Genomic DNA, 21,088 nt, shown 5'->3' with positions numbered 1-21,088 from the left:
TATCAGTACATTTTGTTTTTAATAATTGAATGTTTGCCTCACAACTCTTGTATCAGTACGACCATATTTATAATGTGTGAGTGACCTTTGCTGGACGTGGATTGACCCGCGTCACGCCGGTTCATTTATGATTGGCAGAAGTGCAGGTGCTCTGAACCAGCCAGCGTCTGATTGGTGCTTCTGAAAAAGGCGTCTCTTGATGTCATTGACATGATTGCTAGTGTGCAGAATGATTACAAATGCTTCTGTAGTCATAAAGCATCTGCATCGTTCCTCAAAGTTAATTCAAGCTCCTGTGCTTTAGAGAGATTTCCTCTGAGGTTTTCCACAGCAGATTTCTCTTGATTTCTCTTGCACTGCTGCTGGAATTGAGCTGTTGTTTGGTGGACTTCCCTGATTCTCTCCTGCCGTCATGAGGAATCTCTCCACAACTGGAATCAAAGTTTTATTCTCAGATGTCTTTGTGAAATTGGATAGTTCTAAAAAAACATTACTTTGCAAAGTTCGCAAAGTCTACGAAGTCTCTAGAGCCGTGAGTCATACAGGTACAAGCTTTTATTAGTGCTGTTTGCAAAGGAGAATCAGTGTTATATACGTGGGGTTTGGGATTTAAATGCAAAGTATACAAAAGTTTGCCTCGTCCTTCATTGTTTGTGGTACAGACATGAACGATACCTACAGTCCTTTTGTTGTTTGTTTTGTTTTTTTGTTTGTGTTGTGTTTGTTCTGAGTTTTTGTTTTGTGTGTCTGCTTTTTATTGTTTGTGTTATTGCTTTTTGTTGTTGGTATTTTATTCGTTTTTTTGTGTTTGGTGTTTTTGATTTTGTCTTTTTGTGTTTTATTTGGGTGGGGTTGTTTGGTTCTGTTTTGTTTGTTTATTAGTTTTGAGTTTTTGTTTTGTGGTTTGCTTTTTATTGTTTGTGTTATTGCTTTTTGTTGTTGGTATTTTATTCGTTTTTTTGTGTTTGGTGTTTTTGATTTTGTCTTTTTGTGTTTTATTTGGGTGGGGTTGTTTGGTTCTGTTTTGTTTGTTTATTAGTTTTGAGTTTTTGTTTTGTGGTTTGCTTTTTCTTGTTTTTGTTATTGGTTTGCGTTTTGCTTTGGTGCTTTTAGTGTTTTATTGGGTTTTTGTGTTTGGAGTTTTGATTTGTCTGTGTTTTTGGATGGGGTTGTTTGGTTTTGTTTGTTTGGAGTTTTGTTTTGTGGTCTGCTTTTCATTGTTTGTGTTATTGGTTTTGGTTTGCGTTTTGCTTTTTGTTGTTAGTGTTTTATTGTTTTTTAGTGTTTGGGGTTTTTGATTTGTCTTTTTGTGTTTTATTTAGGTGGGGTTGTTTGGTTCTGTTTTGTTTGTTTGGAGTTTTATTTGGAGTTTGCTTTTAGTTGCTAGTGTTTTATTGATTTTGTATTGTTTTTGGTGGTGTTTGGTTTGGCTATTGTTTGATTTTATTTTATTTTAGAAATAAAATGTTCTTGTTGAAGTGGGGATTGTGACTGAAGGATTGTGTTGCAGTGTGAATCTTTTGTAAGAATGGACTCTGAGTCTCTCAATCGGCACATGGGGTTGAAATTATGAAAAACGGTTCAGAAAAGTGACATTAGTTAGTGAAAGAAAATCTGTAGCGTTAGTTTGCTGATGCGATTTAGTTTGATAGGTGACTAGTGAGTTTCCAATACTTTTTGGAGCCACTGAATGTACATCCTCCATTTGTTTCGTATTCAGATGTCGCATAATCGCATTTGTAGAAAAAAATGATCCACATCTCTGTGTGTTATACTCAGATTTCAGTCTTTACTGAAGGCTGATAATGGGAGAAGAAGAGTTAAGTGGAATAGAGAGGGAGATGAAAAGAGGACGGAGACAGATTGATCCACCTTAACCTTTCTGCATTCAGCCGCCGTTTCTTCACTTTAAATGATTTGGGCAGTTTTACTCGAACCTATTCCCCATCTGCCTCCCTCACTCACTTTACCCCCGGATGAGCAGATGAGACGTGAAGCGGCTCAGATCGCTCATGCTGTTTGAGTGGAGTGAACGATGACGGACAGTGATGTGATTCGTCATGTTCATCAGAGCATTAGATGTCTCATATTTGATTCAGATCTGCAGATCCTTCATTGCACAGGACGTCTGTGATGATTACCCACTGCACCACTGTCTTCCTTCACCAGGCACAATTGTAGGACCTTTACTCCATTCCGTCTGTCCAGCGAAGTGTAGTGTGGAGGGACCGAATCACAGCCGATCAGAACATTTTGTTTAGCTTTTTTATTGTTTTATTGATTTTGTTAGTTTTTGTTTTGTTTGTGGTTTACGGTTTGTTTGGAGGTTTGCTTTGTGGTTTGCATTAAGTTGTTTGTATTATTGGTTTCATTTTGTGTTTTGCTTTTTATTAGCATTTTATTTGTTTTGTGTTGGTTTGGAGGTTTTGTTTTGTGTTTTTTTATTTTGTATTATTGATTTCATTTTGTGTTTTGCTTTTTGTTAGTGTATTATTGATTTTGTTTTGAGTTTTTTGTGGCTTGCATGTTTGTATTTTATTGGTTTTGTTTTGTGTATGGTTGGAGTTTATGTTTTCTGGTTTGCTTTAAGTTGTTTGTTTTATTGGTTTAATTGTTTGTATGTTTGGAGTTTTTGTTTTGTTTGTGGTTTACTCTTTGTTTTAATGGGTTTTTGTGTGTTTTGTGGTTTGTTTTTGGTTGTTTGTATTTGTTTAATTTTGTGTTTTGCCTTTTGTTAGCATTTTATTGTTTTTTTCTTTTGTTTGTTTGGAGTTGTTTGTGGCTTGTTTGTGTTTTATTGGTTTTATTTTGTTTGGAGTTTTTGATTTGTGCTTTTATGGTTTATATTATTTATTGGTTTCGTTTTGCCTTTTTAGTATTTTATTGATTTTGTTTTGAAATTTTTGTACTTGTTTGGAGGTTTTGTTTTTGGTTGTTTGTATTATTGGTTTTGTTTTATTATTGTTTGGAGTTTTTGTTGTTTGTTTGTTTGTTTGTTTGTTTGTTTGTTTGTTTTTACTTTGTTTGATTTGGTATGTTATGGTTTGATGATGTTGTTTCATGGATTGTGACTGAAGTATTGTGTTGCAGTGTTTATATTTGCTAGCATTTACTCTCGGCACATAACGACAGCCGGTGCTTCACAGCATACACTGAAGCAATGCGTGTTGGACACTAAATGTGCCAGTTCACTGTAAATCACAGTTCACTTCATTGTAGATCTCAAAACACTACCAGTGAGGTGCAGGAAGGGTTATACACAGTGTTTCCTCTTTAAATGCATTAATTGAGTATAAAGGGACTGCGAGGCCTGATGGAAAAACTCTTTCTCTTTCTCTTTCTCTCTCTCGTGCTCTCTCTCTCTCTCTCTCTCTCTCTCTCTCTCTCTCTCTCTCTCTCTCTCTCTCTCTCTCTCTCTCTCTCTCTCTCTCTCTCTGTGTGTGTGTGTTTAAGGTCTCGTTGTAAGATCAGCACCTCAGATTGCTCTCTGCGCCGTCTTGCATCGATCGCTCAGATGCTGCTGTGTTAGATGTCCTGCGTTTAGAGTTTATGACACTGATCAATAAAGAAACATGAAACACGCGCACTCATACAAACAGTGTGAGATGTGTGCCGTCTCTGTCCAACATGATAATATTTTGTGTCCGTAATCCATATAGTGGAGACATACCGTATCATTGTTGAAGTAAAGGTGGTTCAGTGACTAAAACGTAAGCTGCCGTTCTCAATGGTGGTCTGCAGTATGTTGAATTAAACCTTGTGTGTGTTCAGACAAAAGACACATTGAGCGAGTGGAGCACTATTGCCCTTCAGTATTGATATTGAGTTGTGTATTTGGGTCTCTTTTTTGTGGTGTTGTGTTTATTGTAATCTAATCTAATCTAAACTAAACTCAACAAGATCAACTTGCGTGAGAAGCAAAATACGATTTTTTTTTTCAGAGATTTTATGTTTATTTTTATTTTCCCCATGGTTTAAACATTAACCTCACTAGCATAAACCTCATTAAATGTTGTTAGGTTTATGCAATGTATTATATGTATACATCATATAAATACATTTATCTAATTAATCACATTAAAAAAAAATATCACATTTTGTGAACATTAAAACACACTAGCTATCTTTCACAGTATGTCTAACGGTTGTGTTTGTGTAGGGAAATGATGTAATGGAAGAGCAAGATCTGAGAGAAATCGGCATCACGGATCCGGGACATCGTAGGAAGATCATCAGCGCTGCACGTTCTTTACCAAAGGTCTGTGTCAGTCTAAAATCATCTGTTACATGCTAAGATGGCCTTTTATCACCTATGACTTTATCAGGATCATCTTGTGAGAGGTCCATCATTGTAATAATCTCTGTTTTGTTGATCTGTACTGGTTTTGTGCAGGTGAAAGCACTGGGCTGTGACGGCAGCACGTCCCTCTCCTCGTGGCTGGACATCCTGGGTCTTCAGGAATACCTGCACAACTTCATGTCCAGCGGCTATCGCACGCTCGAGTGTGTGAAGAACCTGTGGGAGCTGGAGATCGTTAATGTGAGGACAGCGGCATTCATTCAGACATTTACAGTCGTCAGTAAAGACTGCTTTTTTGTTTGTTTGTTTTTATATGAAGTATCAGTAACACTTTACTGCTTCACTACTTTATTAACATGAAGTAACTATTAAAATAATCATAGTTAAAGGAATAGTTCACTTCAAAATGAAAATTCTGTTATCATTTACTGTTTCAAATCTGTATTAATTTCTTCTGTTGAACACAAAAGAAAGATATTTCATTTTGAAGTGAATTTTCATTTTGAAGTGAACTATTCCTTTAATGTTAATTTTAACATTTACTAATACTAATTTTAACATTTATTAATACTTTATTAAAATCAAAAGTTTTGTTTTTTAATACTGAACCTGAACTAACAATGAACAGTTGTATTTTTATTAACTATCATTAACAAATAGTAACGCATTCATTGCTCATTGTTAATGTATTAACCAATGTTAACTAATTGTAACTTGACCTTATTGTAAAGTGTTACAAAAGTAATATTATTTACATATTGGCTTTTCTTTTATTTGTAAAAGTAATTTAATTACTTGTTTCTGAATTAAGGCCTGTTCACACCAAGGACAACTATAGGATATATAGGATAACAATAAAGATATAGTTCTAAAAGTCATTCTCAATATTAAAGATTAAAGGTACAATATGTAAGATTTCACAAAAAAATCACTTGCACAGTGTGATATATTTCCTGCAGTTGTGTACTTTCAATATTCCAAAAGTTCCCAAAGATTTTTAATTTCAGAGAAGTTCACAATTTTAAAAAGTGCCTGTCCCTGTTCACCGTCGCCTGTCAATGACGTAATATCCGCGTTATCCCTGGTTTCCGCTTGTACTGCCATAGTAACCATGGCGACAGACTAGGAAAACTGCATTACGTCTAGCGGCGCGCTCACGCTGTTGTTGTTTCATCCAAACATTATGGACCATGGCAAGCAGACTTTGGGACAAAAGGAAAGAACTAAAACAAGGATCAATATTGGCGTGGCGTTTTCGAGATGCCGAGAGCTTAATGTCCGCGACAAACTTCGAATTCACAGAGACGTCTTGCATGTACTTTATTAGACAGGTGAGAAAATGTACATAAAACAAATCAATGTTATATAGCTCAACATGATGAAATGTTAGAATATGATCAGTATATTATTCTAATGTTGATCTAGCTTACTGCTCGTCTCATATAGCCAACAAACTAACACATAGAATAACATTATAACTTTCAACACACTCAAGTGCAGTTTAGTGTGATAGTGTAACGTTAGACCAAGTGAAACAGCGCTGCGTTACCTCACAAGTTTTATTCGTCTAATAAATGACCTGTGTGAGTAGTAATTCAGCACTTGCCGGTAGTTCGGTTGAATGAAACGTCCTCATTCCTTTATATCCGCGGGACTCGCGTGTGGCGCTGATATCTATCTCTCATACAATCGCGACCTGCTTCATACCTCAGTCATGTTAAAAAACATCAATGTATTCACTCATCCATAAACATTATTAGATCCGTTAGCATGATGACAAGTTCCATGATTCCGCTTATCACTGCGTCATCAACCTACACCTTTGTTATTGTAAGAGGTTAGCGACCCCTAGCGGCGAAAAAAATGACATATTGTAGCTTTAAAGAATAGCAGAGTTCACACCACAACTATAACCATAATGGCACAGAAGAACAATATCATTGCATTCACTTTCAAAACAATTTTTTCCAGCTGATGAACGATAAAAACATGGACAGCCAATCAGAATCCATCCTGCTTTAACGAGCTCGAGCATTTAAAGCGGCAGACGACAGAACTGCAGCGTGTGCTTATGATAAATAATATTGTCCACTGGTGTGGACGCTAATGTATTTATCGTTATCTTTAAAGTTATCGTTCTTGGTGTGAATGGGCCTATTCAGGGTATTTACGTTGGGTTTAATGGAGTTTAATGTTTGTTTGTGTGTGTTTTGTGTACATGTAGGTGCTGAAGATCACGTTGTTGGGCCACAGGAAAAGGATCATCGCATCGTTAGCTGAGCGGCCCTATGAGGAGCCGCCGGTTAAACCTCCTCGCCTCTCTCAGATCAGAGTAAGTGCTGCGGTGTACAGTAACATGGACAGACCTCAGGCGGAGGGACACAATCACACTTTGTTCAATATTGGCAGGGTTTTTGTTTTTTTTCATGACATTGATTAATTTTACTCCATTTTACTGATATGTACAGTAATTAATGCAATTTTAGTTGACTGTAATGAAAAATGTGTCAAACTATAACAGATCTAACTTTGATCTATAGATGTATTAATTTAAATGTGTCAAACATTTAAACGTTATGTTTGCATGTTTGTTTCATTGTTATTTTGCAGTGTTGTTTTCATATTTTTACAGTAGTTTATTGGCATGATTCATCTTTCATCTGGTCTTCATCAATGACAATAAAAAGAAAGAAATTAAATACATTTGTCAGTTATTGCATTTAATAGATTTTTCTTTTTTTCCCCTTTTTTTTGTTGTTTAATTTAATTAGTGATTCTACGTTTAAATATTGATGATTACAAGTTTGGGGGAAATGCGATTTAATTGCGATTAATCACAGCAAATTGTGCGATTTAATTAGTTATTTTTTTTATCGATTCCCAGCCCTAATTAATACTAATGCCATGTCTTATTTTCACAAACCATGCCTTTTAGAGTTTGTGTCCATGTATTTTGATGTCCAGATGTGTTTTTTATGTTTCCTCTGTTGACTTTTGCAACAACAAACTTCAGCTTGACTGCACTTCTGGCCCTTACAGAAGGATATTGGCTGAATCTCACAATCAAATTGGTCATATCGCACCCGAAAAAAACACAATAGATTATATATTGCATGAATAAAAACAGAAGCACATTTTAAGGACCTTTAAGAATTGATGCATAATTGTTTTTGAAATAAAGAAAAATAAAACTTATTTGATATTTAAATATTTTTATTTAAAATAAACTATTTCATAAAAAATAAATGTATTTAATTTAGCATTAATGTGCTATCCCTCTCCCGCTATAAATGTGTGGAAGATGTTTGCTATGACACTTCCTCCGCTGACACACCCAGGTAGAGAACAGTTTGCCTCATTGAACGGACGGTACTTCAGTCCCTCTGAAATTTGGCATCAGCCCTGATTATAGTCTATAACAAAGTGCAGAATACTGGAAGCTCTCTCTCTCTCGCTCTCATTTATGAGGAAGCACATCTTCCCTGTTGGCTGATCGCCCTCATTGAACACTTCTTTTGCAGTGTCAGGATCTCGTGTCCCAGACCTCGTCTCCCCTCAGTCTCTCAGACTCCTACACTCGTTCTATGGATCCGCTGTTGCCCGCAGGGGATTCTGGGAGGAGGAGAGGCCCCGACTCCGAGTATGACGCGGCCACCCGACAGCGGCCCCAACGACAGAACACAACCACAAGTGAGTCAAACTCAGCGATTCCTTCCGCTTCTGCTCAGATGAGGTTTATCCTAAAAGAGTTCTTCTTCCCTGAAGGAGAAATATGAGGAGCGTCAGCGGGAACCTCGTCTGACCTTACGACCCCCGAGTCTGGCGGCTCCGTACACACCAGTCCAGAACTGGCACCACCAGCCCGAGAAGCTCATCTTTGAATCGTGCGGTTACGAGGCCAATGTAATCATATTTCTATCAGCCTCTCTTTATAAGATCATTATTCCCTTGATGGTGTTTAGATGTGATTTTGCCAGACCAACTGAAATCTGTCTCTCTCTCTCTCTCTCTCTCTCTCTCTCTCTCTCTCTCTCTCTCTCTCTCTCTCTCTCTCTCTCTCTCTCAGCAGCTCTCTCTCTCTCTCTCTCTCTCTCTCGTGCTCTCTTTCTCTCTCTCTCTCTCTCTCTCTCTCTCTCACTCTCGCGCTCTCTCTCTCTCTCTCTCTCGTGCTCTCTCTCTCTATCGCGCTCTCTCTCTTTCTCTCTCTCTCTCGCGCTCTTTCTCTCTCTCTCTCTCTCTCTCTCTTTCTCTTTCTCTCTCTCTCTCTCTCTCTCTCTCTTTCGCTCTCTCTCTCTCTCTCTCTCTCTCTCTCTCTCTCTCTCTCTCTCTCTCTCTCTCTCTCTCTCTCTCTCTCTCTCTCTCTCTCTCTCTCTCTCTCTCTCTCTCTCTCGCTCTGCAGTATCTGGGCTCGATGCTCATTAAAGAACTAAGAGGAACGGAGTCAACGCAGGACGCCTGTGCTAAAATGAGGGTAGGTGTTCACTGAGGTGTTCTTCAGCCAGTGAGAGCTCAAGGTCTCTCCTGTGAGCGTCTCGCCAGGACACTGAGATCATCATTATATTCTGGAGCGGGCAGCAAGCATCACTGTCAGGGAAACTGCCACCCATGCGAGTCCTCTACAGGACACTAGCGCAAAAAAGACCGTTTCATAATACAGTAGATACAGAGGTCTGGAAAATGAACTTGTGTGTGTGTGTGTGTGTGTGTGTGTGTGTGTGTGTGCCAGGCTGCTGATTTGCACTTTAAGGGCTGTTTTTGATAAGCAGTCATGTACGTTCGGGTTTAAATGCTTAAATAATTCAGCAGAGCTGTTTGCTCAGCCGGTCACTGCAGAGATGTAGTCAGATTGAGCAGTCGGGCCAGAGTGATGCTTCTAATCGAGAGAGCCAGCCAGAGGAAAAAAAAACTGTTTTCTTTACTACGTAAATGATAAAAGAAGGGCATGGGGATGTATGTCCTTTGAATATTAGCACTGGCTATTGGTGAATCTTACAATGAAACTGGTCGTGTTTAATATTTCAATCTTAAAAATAAATAAATGAAAATATATTTTGGATCAAGAAAAGAAAATAACCACATTTTTCATAATAATAATAATAATAATAATAAAAAGGTAATAATAATGACCTCATTCGCGCACGTTTGAGCTTCTCTTTTTAATGGCGGTTGGCAAACCCACTTGACGGAGCTCACGCCACCTACAGCTCGACACCTGCGTGACCGCAGACTGAAATAAAGGATCGGGCTTAGGATAGCCAATACCGATCTGTTAAAAAATGCTAAATCGGCCCCGATATATCGATCCTTGAGGTTGACTCGGGTCATCCCTAATTTAAATACTGTAAAGTCATCGTTCAGCTAATGTTAGCTAATGAACCCCAAGCTCTTGATCAAGAACTACTGTTTTACAGTCATGAGAACTTTGGGACAAAATGAATGGTCGACCGATATATCGGGCAATATTTGGTGTTTTTTAATTCAGCATCGGCCGAGAAGCGTTTTGTTTGGCCGATGTGTCAGAAGCAGGACGTGTGTCAGACCGAAACCGGTCCATGCGAACAGCAGAGCGAGTTCTGCTGTCACTGGAGACGCACGATCAACAAACTTTATTTCAAACTACACTGCACTTTTCCCAGTTGCCCACCTTGTCATATTCATGTCATATTCACTGTAAATGTAAAATTAGTGTCTTTATTTGAAAAAATATGATTCCCAGTGCACAAATTTTGTCCTGTTGGTTACAGTGTTATGATGAAATGGTAATAAAAAGTGTTGTGGTGAAATATTTGGGGCATTATATTCACAACCCTTCTATAATCCTCTCTCTCTCTCTCTCTCTCAGAGGTCGACAGAGCAGATGAGGAAGATCCCCACCATCGTCCTCTCCATCACATACAAGGGTGTGAAATTCATCGATGCTGCCAACAAGGTGATGACATCATCCTCCTCTGTCGTCCGCCCCGGGCAGGCAGATAAACAGCCGCTCATTAAACTGAAACCCCTGTGGCTCATGGGACATCTCTGTGGGGGGAGGGGGGTGCTGTGTTCTCATCGCGTCACATGACTGATAAACTCAGACTTATTGAGTGACTCCTGGCTGATCCTGAGCTCTGAGTCATTTTGGCTTTGCTAAAGGTCACGGGTGTCTGAAGGGGCTCCTGATTATATTTATTCATATTCATTAAGGTTTTAAGTTGTTTTGATCCTGTAGACACTGCATTGACGTTAATCTGTTATTGTTGTTATAATTATTAAAATGATGCTTGACATTAACGTTTTTGCTCATCAGCCACTGTGACTTGTGGTTTTCCAAAGTTACTCGCCACTCAGCATTTCCACTGGCCACAATTTTGGCATCGATACCATGAGGGAAGAACTGCCATTTAGATATTTTTAATATGATCTCATAATTTGTCAGCAGGTTTATTAGGCTGCTGTCCCTTTAAGACCTGACGCACGGATCCATTACACTGATACACATGCGGTTTCTTTCTCAACTGTTTACATGCACTTTAAACATAACTCACTGTGTTTATGCGAATACTGTCCAAGACCATTTTGACATTATTTTGTGTATTTGACTGTTTAAGCGAAAAATAACTCAATTTAGTGCTGAGAGGCAGCTTTATGTAGTAAAATTATGTGCAATATGAAGGAGCATGGAGCAAATGAAATGAGTGAGTGGAGGCGGGTTTGTGTGTCACTCGCTGTCGGAGAGATGAGAGAGAGAGAGAGAGAGAGAGAGAGAGAAAGATCAGCTGGTCTCCTGTGTCTATTCTGTGGAAAGTTAGTATTGGACATGTTTCAGATATTTCAGGATCAATATTGAAAAATCGATATTTTGGACAACACTACATTGCACTTAGTTTATTTCAGATGCATTTTTAAAAGACTACAATTGAAAAATTTATATATTATATATAAAATTCAAGCCGCCAGCATGGCAAGTAGGACTGACTGAAATACACACGCTTTTGGCGGGTGTTTTATATAACACTATATATATAGTGTTTCTGTGATTGCTGTTGAGGCTGTCTCCTAATATGATCTTGTTTTGTGTGTGCAGAACATCATCGCAGAACATGAGATCCGGAACATCTCGTGTGCGGCTCAGGACCCTGAGGACCTCTGCACCTTCGCTTACATCACTAAAGACCTGCAGAGCAGCCATCATTACTGCCATGTGTTCAGCACCGTAGACGTGGTGAGACAAACATGACCAGCGCTTCAGGGGTTCTCAACGGTTGGGCTTCAGTTTCAGATGCTGATTTACAGAACTTCTGCACAGAAAGCTGTCTGTCATGACCCATTTGAGGAGCACTGCTCTCGACATCGCGACTGTCTTTTTCTCTCTCTCTCTCCCTCTCTCTGTCTCTCTCTGTCTCTCTGTCTCTCTCTCTCTCTCTCTCTCTCTCTCTCTCTCTCTCTCTCTCTGTCTCTCTGTCTCTCTCTCTCTCTCTGGTGTGCCGAGTGCCACGGGCCGTGTGCCAGGACTCTGATAGTATCACAGAGTTTTATAGGAGAGTTTGTGAGCCCATTAAAGTTGCATTGATCATACAGCTGCCTGAATGATACAGATACACTAGACCTTGAATACTTACAGCCAGACTCTAGTAGAGCTGCAATTAATGATTCATTTGATAGTTCACAAATCAAGCCATTATTAGAACTGATAATTGACTATTCAGGTGATTCATAAATAGCTATAAGCTTTTACTTTTGAGTTAAGAGGTTATATGAGGCATGCAATAAAGACAACAAAACCATCTTTTGAAAATCCATTTTAGTTTCTTTTTTAAGATTTAAAAGTGTGATTTTAAGTTTTGATCAAAAGTGAATGTATAGACATTTGTTATGAAATATTTCTATTTGAAATATATGTTCGGTAACACTTTACAATAAGGTTTCATTAGTTAACATTAGTTAACTATTTGAGTTAACAAGAACTAAGAATGAACAATACTACTTCAACAATACTACATTTATTAATTTTAGTTAATAATTTCAAAATTAACTGTGTTGCTCATTGTCAGTTCATGTTAGTTAATACATTAATGTTAACAAATGAAACCTTATTGTAAAGTGTTACCAAATGTTCTTATGAACTTTATATTCATCAAAGAATCCTGAAAAATGAATCACAGTTTCCACAAAAAATATGAAGCAGCACTACTGGTTTCAACATTGATAACAATAATAATAAATGTTTCTTTATCAAATCAGCATATTAGAATGATTTCTGAAGGATCATGTGACTGGAAATATATTACAATAGAATACAATGGAAGCTTGTTTCTGCCACACAATAAAAAATAAAGGTAATTCTGACTGTTTTTCAGTCATAATGTGACTCAGTTGTGCTAAACTCACAACTGAGAGTTATAAAATCTGAATTGAGAGAGAAATGCTGCTTATGCCCCTTTTCAGAGACTCAGTGATGTCTAATGTGCAATTATATGAAAAGCTGCTCTTCATTACACTACTTGACATAACTAAGCTTTCCATTAAACACTTTATGAGTTAAAATGCCTCTTAAGTGCAGTGTAATGGTGGAGGCTTGTAGAAATGTACTGATGTATGACTCTGTTGATGAGGCTATTTAAGAAACCTCTGAAGATGGATCGAGGTCATTTGAGCTCTTTGATAATTTCTTAATTGCTGTTTAAGCACTCCATCATCGTAGTTAATCGCTGCGTGTCCACCTCCCATCAGAACCTGACCTACGAGATCATCCTGACGCTGGGACAGGCGTTTGAAGTGGCCTATCAGCTGGCACTGCAGGCCCAGAGGACCAGACAGCAGCAGAACACCGAGATCATCGAGACCAAGAGCAGCAGACCCACGCCCAAACCACGAGGGAGCATGCGCAAGTCAGGGGTGAGAGCGCACACACACACACACACACACTCATCCTGAGCCCTGGAACAACCCACCGGTTCCTACACAGCTTCCTCCAGTCAGGCTGCACAGGTTTTTACCAGTTGCGCTAAAGGTTAAACGTTAGAGTCGATATTTTGGTCGGATTTCTGATTTACACCATGTTAGACTTGTGGTTAGTTTGTTTAGATGTCAGTCAGATGGTCTCTTCCTGTTTTTCATCTTCAAACCAAACTTGGGTCTTCAGCCGACACAGTTTAAATCCCGTCAGGCTAGAGCTCTTCTCATAATGTTACTCATCATGTCAGTATGTGGAGAGAAGACGGTCTTTAGTGGCTGTTTGAACACATTCGACCACATGAGCGTTTACACTACGAAAGCAATCCGGTCGAATGTGTTTTCAACTACCTCTGGAAGTGATGGAAAGTGGACAAGCTCAAAGCATTTTAGACCTGTATTTAGCATCGTCCGCTTGTGATCGACCAAAACATCTTAATATCTAAATGTTAAATGGGTCTAAGTGGGCAGTTTTTAGCCAGAATACGCCGTCAATACATGAGCTACATGAACATATGCAAAGATTAAAAGCTAACTCTCATAAGTATTCGACTAATATAATTTGTTCTATATTTGAAAGTTAGATGTAGTGTTGTCAAAAGTACCGACTTCTATGAAATTGTAAAATGTGACGATACCAGCATTTCCCTCTAGCATTGAGTGGACTCTTAAAGGCCTCTGATTGGCCATCGTGTTCACTCGCTCAACATATACGTCTCTGATTGGCTACAATGATCAACGCTTCCAAAACATGTTGTAAATGGACATCTTTGATGCTCTTCACCGAGCGCTTACACAGATACACACGAGAGCGTTTAAAAGATCCCTAATATATCCACTGATAGACGCCTGCTTTCAAACGCTGGATCAATCATAAAAACAGAAAACATAATGACCCACTGCTGAGTCCTAGAGCTCAATGATCCTCCCAAAACCCATCTGTCTGTGTCTGCATTTGTAGTCCAGTCACTGCTTAATGTTTACATGTTTCTTTGGTTTCATCCTCTCAGTTCAGCTTCACCTTGCTGTATTCTTGTTCAAATTATTCTTTACACTTTCCAGTGCTCAGTTTCCATCTTTCCTTCATCCAGCTCGTCCTTTATTCACCTTGTCACTTCAATAGCTCCAATTCCCATGGTTCCTCTATTTCTATGACTTACTGGCAGATCCATATCTAGCCCACGTTTGCTGTAGTGTAACGGATGTTTATTTACCAGTGCTTTGACAAGTACGTATAGTGTTGTGGAGCCCCCTGCTGGTGCTGTGAGGAAGCACACATTCAGATGAGGCTGTGAGCGCTAATTACATACTTTATCATATAGGTTAGTTTAGAGACCATAAAGACTTTTTATTTCAAACAAATGCTATTATTTTAAAGTTTCTATGGAAGCTTGTTTCTGCCACAGAATAAAAATAAAAAGGTAATTGCGACTTTTTCTCACAATTGCGAGTTTACATCTCAGAATTGTGAGATATAGTCAGAATTGCGAGATATAAAGTCAGAATTGTGAGATATAGTCAAAATTGTGAGATATAAAGTCAGAATTGCGAGATATAAAGTCAGAATTATGAGATATAAAGTTAGAATTGCGAGATATAAAGTCAGAATTGCGAGATATAAAGTCAGAATTGCGAGATATAAAGTCAGAATTGCGAGATATAGTCAGAATTGCGAGATATAAAGTCAGAATTGCGAGATATAAAGTCAGAATTGCGAGATATAAAGTCAGAATTATGAGATATAAAGTTAGAATTGCGAGATATAAAGTCAGAATTGCGAGATATAAAGTCAGAATTGCGAGATATAAAGTCAGAATTGCGAGATATAGTCAGAATTGCGAGATATAAAGTCAGAATTGCGAGATATAGTCAGAATTGCGAGATATAAAGTCAGAATTGTGAGATATAAAGTCAGAATTGCGAGATATAGTCAGAATTGCGAGATATAAAGTCAGAATTGCGAGATATAGTCAGAATTGCGAGATATAAAGTCCGAATTGCGAGATATAAAGTCCGAATTGCGAGATATAAAGTCAGAATTGTGAGATATAAAGTCAGAATTGTGAGATATAAAGTCAGAATTGCGAGATATAAAGTCCGAATTGCGAGATATATAGTCAGAATTGCGAGATATAGTCAGAATTGCGAGATATAAAGTCAGAATTGCGAGATATAGTCAGAATTGCGAGATATAAAGTCAGAATTGCGAGAGATAGTCAGAATTGCGAGATATAAAGTCAGAATTGTGAGATATAAAGTCAGAATTGCGAGATATAAAGTCCGAATTGCGAGATATAAAGTCAGAATTGCGAGATATAGTCAGAATTGCGAGATATAAAGTCAGAATTGCGAGATATAGTCAGAATTGCGAGATATAAAGTCAGAATTGCGAGATATAAAGTCCGAATTGCGAGATATAAAGTCAGAATTGTGAGATATAAAGTCAGAATTGCGAGATATAAAGTCAGAATTGCGAGATATAAAGTCAGAATTGTGAGATATAAAGTCAGAATTGCGAGATATAAAGTCTGAATTGCGAGATATATAGTCAGAATTGCGAGATATAAAGTAAACTCCAATTGTGAGATAAAAAGTCATAATTACTGTATCTTTTAAATGTTTTATTCTTCTATAGCTTCTGTAAGTTTCTATTCATCAAAGAATCCTGAAAAAAAGTATCACTGTTTCCAGAGAAATATTAAGCACAACTGTCTTATAATAAATGTTTCTTGAGCATCAAATCAGCATATCAGAATGATTTCTGAAGGATCATGTGACACTGAAGTAATGATGCTGAAAATTCAGCTTTACTGTCACAGGAATAAATTACATTTTAACATATATTCACATAGAAATAGTTATTTTATAGTTAGTTTTTACAGTATTGTTGGTGAGCAGAAGAGACTGTTTTCAAAAACATTAAAAACCTTACCAAACTCAAACCTTTCAACTGTATTTAGATGCAATATGGGGTTCCTTTACAATTCAATGAATATTCTGGGTTACATACACTTGTCAGAAGACTTTAGGTAACACTTTATTTAACAGTGTCCTTGTTACTTATGTTACATGTACTTACCATAGTAATAACAGTAAATTATGCATAATTACATGCAACTAACCCTAAACCAAACCCTAATCCCACCCTAACCCTATAGTAAGTACATGTAGTTGCTTAATATTACTCAGTACTTAAATATATAATTACACTGTAACAACGACACCTTAAAATAAAGTGTAACCAAACAGTCCTGTTCCCCATGTACATGCTATGTACTACTTATAGTAATTACAATAACTGTGTAATAACTAGGTAATAACCTATTAATAATAAAGGTAATAATGTAGTTGCATTATATTACTAGTACTTTCTTTGGTAATAAAGTGCAACCTTTTAACTAAATCAAAAGTTGTTGTTTTTAACCAGTAAAGAAGCAGTAATACTCCTGTGAAGGACACCTGAGGCGAATCTCTCGTAATGTGAGAGGAGCTGGTGTCTTCATAAAGCGTAGTGACGGCCAGGTGTTGACCGCTCTGCGATACTCTGCTCTTTCAGGTGGAAGCGCTGGATGTGGACGCTCACGGTCAGAGCAGTGCGTCCTGGATCATGGACTCCAAAGATCCCAAGCGCACCGTCAGCACCAAGTACGAGACCACCATATTCTGATTGGACGATCCTCTCCTCCACGCCCCCCCTCCCCCACCCCCCCTCACACCTTTTCCTTTTGCTCTGTGCCTTCACTCTCTAGATAGACATGACCGAACTCCTTCCTCCTCGCTCTCCTCCACACGGAAGACACCTTCTCCATTCACCTCTTACTTCTCCGTCTGTCTCGCACGGTCCTGACGCCTTTCCTGAGGCCTCCAGCCTCACTCAAACAAACACATTTCCCGCCGTCCTGACGTAGCCCTGTAGGTTTAGGAGCCTGTAGTCGTATCATAACTGTCCCGAAACCAAAGTATAAGTGCTGAGGACCAGAACATCTCATCAGTGCTGTCATGTAACCTTCCTGTTTCAAACGTCAAGAAACTAACATTTCCAACTCCGTTCTGCTCAAAGGACTCCACTTCCATCTTTCACACTGACTGTTTTTTTCCTCTTAACTATTTTCTTTCTTTTCCTCTCTTCTGTGGTGCTCGTCTCTACCAGGCGTCGACCGCAATGAGACACTGATGAAGACTCTCCTCCTCTTCCTCCTCTTCAGTTTCAGCTAAAACGCCTGGACTTCACTAAACATGTAGCGTCAAATAAAAAAAAACACCGCCAAGGATCACGTTAAAGGCACTTTCCATGAATATGGTACATTTTGGTGTCCTGTAATTTCTTTTTTTGGAGCAATAAAGGCACAATTCACATAATATTTAGAATTAGAACAGTAAGACTTTACAATAAGGTTCATTAGTTAACCATAAATGTTAGTTAATATGAACTAAGAATGAACAATACTTCTACAATATTTATTAATCTTAGTTGATATTTAATTTCAACATTTACTGATACGTTATTAAAATCAAAGGTTGTATTTGTTAACATTAGTTAATGCACTGTGAACTAACATGAACAAACAATGAACAGCTGGAGTTTTATTATCTAACACTAACAAAGATTAATAAACACTGTAACAAATCTATTGCTCATTGTTTATTAGTTCATGTTAGTTAATACATTAACTAATGTTAACTAATTAACCTTATTGTAAAGTGTGACATTAGAACTAATAAACATGTTAGATGAGCCGTTATCTAAAAATAACATGATCGCATGTACAGCCAACACTCAAAACAGCACAGAAGTGTTTTATTTGATTTGAATCATTAATTACCTAATTATGTTAATTAATTGCCAAACATGTATTTAGCTGTCTCATAATTTGAGTGCACTGTATTTACTCTTATTTATTTTTAAATAATAGTTTTTCATAAAATTGTTACATCATTTGGACCTTACTAATAATCTCATTTCATTTTTATTTTTTAAGCAGATTATCATTGACTGCATTTGTCAGCTGTTCAACCCCGTGACCAAAGTTAGTGTAAGAAAAAAAAGGATTAAACAAATATATTTCTTTAACTAAGGGTAAGTTTATGAATAAGAATAACCACGAACCAAAAACTAGCCAGCACCTGCTGAGTGAGGCTTAATTAAACTGAATCTTTTATTTTATTCTCTTTTTTTTTTTTTTTTTTTATCAATTTAATTTATTTAATGTTTATTTTTTTTAGTTATTTTTAAAAGCACACGTCACAAATAAATAGTTTTTTTAAACAGTGTTCAAACATGTCCCAACATTCATATAAAAGTAATAATATTTGTATAATAATCGTATAATAACTGTATAATATTTAGTTTGACCTCCTGAGGTGATGGACAGAGGTTAAGCACCTCCTTCCCTTTGCTACAAAGAATAAAAAATTAGCTTGACTTTAAAGCGATGAAATTTCTGTCATTAATTTCTCACGCTCATGTCGTTCCAAACCTGTACAACTTTCCTTAATCTTGGGAACACAAATGAAAACAAAAATGCAAACAAAGCACTTGTGTAGCTTCATAAAATCGAGGTTAAACCACTGGAGTCACATGATTACTTTAATGATGTCTTTACTATCTCTCTGGGGCTTGAAAGCAGTAGTTGCGTAGACTGTCAATGGAGGGACAGAAAACTCTCAGATTTCATCATAAAGATCTTCATTTGTGTTCTGAAGACGAGCGAAAGTCTCACGGGTTTGGAACGACACGAGGGAGAGTAATTAATGACAGAAATGTCATGTTTGGGTGAACTATGCTTTAAGTTTTAGTCGAGCCCCATCTTGTACCCTTTTTCATGGAAAGTGCGAGTAAATTATCAGATGTTAAGCATTGTTTGCAGTTTGTGTTCTTTTAGCTCACTTACTGACATCTAAACATATTATGATGGACTGTGAGGGCTAGATGGATTATTATTAGTCCTGTTATGTTACTATGCACATCTAATTGATGCTATACATTCTGTCCATCCTAACACACTGGCAGAAGCTTCCTTAAGTACTTTAGAAGTTAACTGAATTGGGATTGAAGTACCTCACTGTAAATGTAAGTTTGCTGCCAGTATATGGATTTGCGTTTAGCACTGTGATATGATGTGTTGTCTTAAGTCTGAGTTAGCAGACCAGGCTGGGCCTAAATGTCTGAACCAAATCACAAAGGGTTGTCTGAGCAGATCGCCAGCTCAAAATGTGTCTGACGTCAAGGAATCAGAGTCAAGCGTAACATCGACGGCTTGTTATCGGCGTGATCAGGTGGTACACGCACAAGCAGACTCAAAACAGTGTTGTAGTAAACAGGGGTTCGTACAAGATCAAATGCCATTGTGGTTCAGAAAAGCTGTTTTGTCTTTTGTTTTCTTTACTTTGGGATTTAAATGTGGAATTATGTTCATGTATTCTTCACAAGCCTTAAAAATTCTCATGCGATCATGTAAAATATGGGTGCATTCACAAATACATAACACTTATCAGGGGAAACAACTAAATGACAGCGCATTCAGAATATCATGATGATATGGAAGCCCATCCGCCACATAAGAAACAGAAAAACATGCTTTGGTAAGTCATACTTGATGTATCTCATAATTTCAATTTCTTTTATATCATGTTTATGAGGTAGTATGCCATAATTATGAGAAGTCAGAATTGTCATAATTAACTTTTTGTGCCAGACTAAGTTGAAAGTGGCATACTAAATCATAAATATGATATAAAAAGTTGAAATTGACGACTGTTACTTCTTTTACTTTTATGACTTTTAATTATATTGACTTACTAAATCATAAATGATGTAACAAGATTATGAATTATGAGATTAAAAACTCAAAAAGCTGAAACTGACCAGTCAAAATTGAGATAAAAACAGAAGTCATAATGACTTACTTTTTGTCAGAATTATGACTTTAAGAGGTTAAGATAATTAAGAGGTTAAAAAGAAAATTGAGATAAAAGGTCGTAACTGAGATAAGTTGCGATCTTTTATCTCATAATTTTCTTTTTAACCTCTTAATTATCTTGTAATTATGACCTCATAAATTCAACGTTTTATGTCATAATTATGATTTACCCAAGCATTACGTTCTTTTTGTGGCAGAAATTGGCTTTCATATGACGGCACACTGGCAGCCAGTTTTATTTGTTGCATCCTTTTACAGTGAGGACAGTTGTACAGTGAGGACAGGATTAGTTCAGTATCAAAGGATAAAGTTGTGTTTATGGACCTATGATCAGCATCTCATCCCGTCTAACATCTCCCTGTATTGCCTGCTCTCTCTTCATCCTGAAACGTTTCTAACTGTCCCTTTACGTCAGTCTGCTGCTTCTGTTGTGCGTTATTCAGTTCTCTCCTCAAAGTCCTCTCCCTTTGGACCCCAAGGGCTAGCCGTTTGTAATGCCTAATAGTCAATGTGGATATAATATATATAATATGTGATGTAATGATTCACGACCTGGGGAGCTGATTGAGACGTATCCATTATAGTCCTCCTGGTCATTATCCCAAAATAAAGCCTTATGTGGGAATGACCATAAATAAATACATAGGCATTAAATATTAATTATGTACAATAATCATCTGAGAAAGTGGGCACGGAGATGCATGAAACTAGCAGGAAATATTTTAGATAAGACAACATCTGTGCAAAAGCTGTGGTCTATTCCAGTCTTAAAGGTCTTAAAGCGTGCTAACTATTAGCTAACTGAAAAAAACTTAGAGAGCCATATATACAGTATAATTTATGCAGTTATTTCCAGGGCTTGACATTAACACCTGCCTAATGTGTGTGTATTTAGCAGTGGCGTGTCACGCACTCACTCCCACATATAATATAT

At 37.5% G+C, this 21,088-nt stretch overlaps 1 protein-coding gene across 1 annotated transcript in view; it reads left to right on the top strand.

The window, feature by feature from the left end:
- The window catches only part of LOC311073665 (ankyrin repeat and SAM domain-containing protein 1A), a 134,833-nt gene that overhangs the window by 110,876 nt on the left and 2,869 nt on the right, over positions 1-21,088 (top strand). Inside the window, 11 exon segments of the mRNA XM_084099573.1 lie at positions 4,160-4,258; positions 4,394-4,540; positions 6,525-6,632; positions 7,822-7,950; positions 7,952-7,990; positions 8,066-8,203; positions 8,700-8,771; positions 10,143-10,229; positions 11,367-11,504; positions 13,013-13,177; positions 16,791-16,879. Of these exon segments, the coding sequence (XP_083955699.1) occupies positions 4,160-4,258; positions 4,394-4,540; positions 6,525-6,632; positions 7,822-7,950; positions 7,952-7,990; positions 8,066-8,203; positions 8,700-8,771; positions 10,143-10,229; positions 11,367-11,504; positions 13,013-13,177; positions 16,791-16,879 (1,211 nt within the window).

Source organism: Abramis brama (genome assembly GCF_963993115.1).
Source record: "Abramis brama genome assembly, chromosome: 22".
In the NCBI taxonomy this organism is placed as follows: domain Eukaryota; kingdom Metazoa; phylum Chordata; class Actinopteri; order Cypriniformes; family Leuciscidae; genus Abramis; species Abramis brama.
The sequence above is the reverse complement of the archived record's forward strand: the minus strand, read 5'-3'. Positions and strand labels throughout refer to the sequence as shown.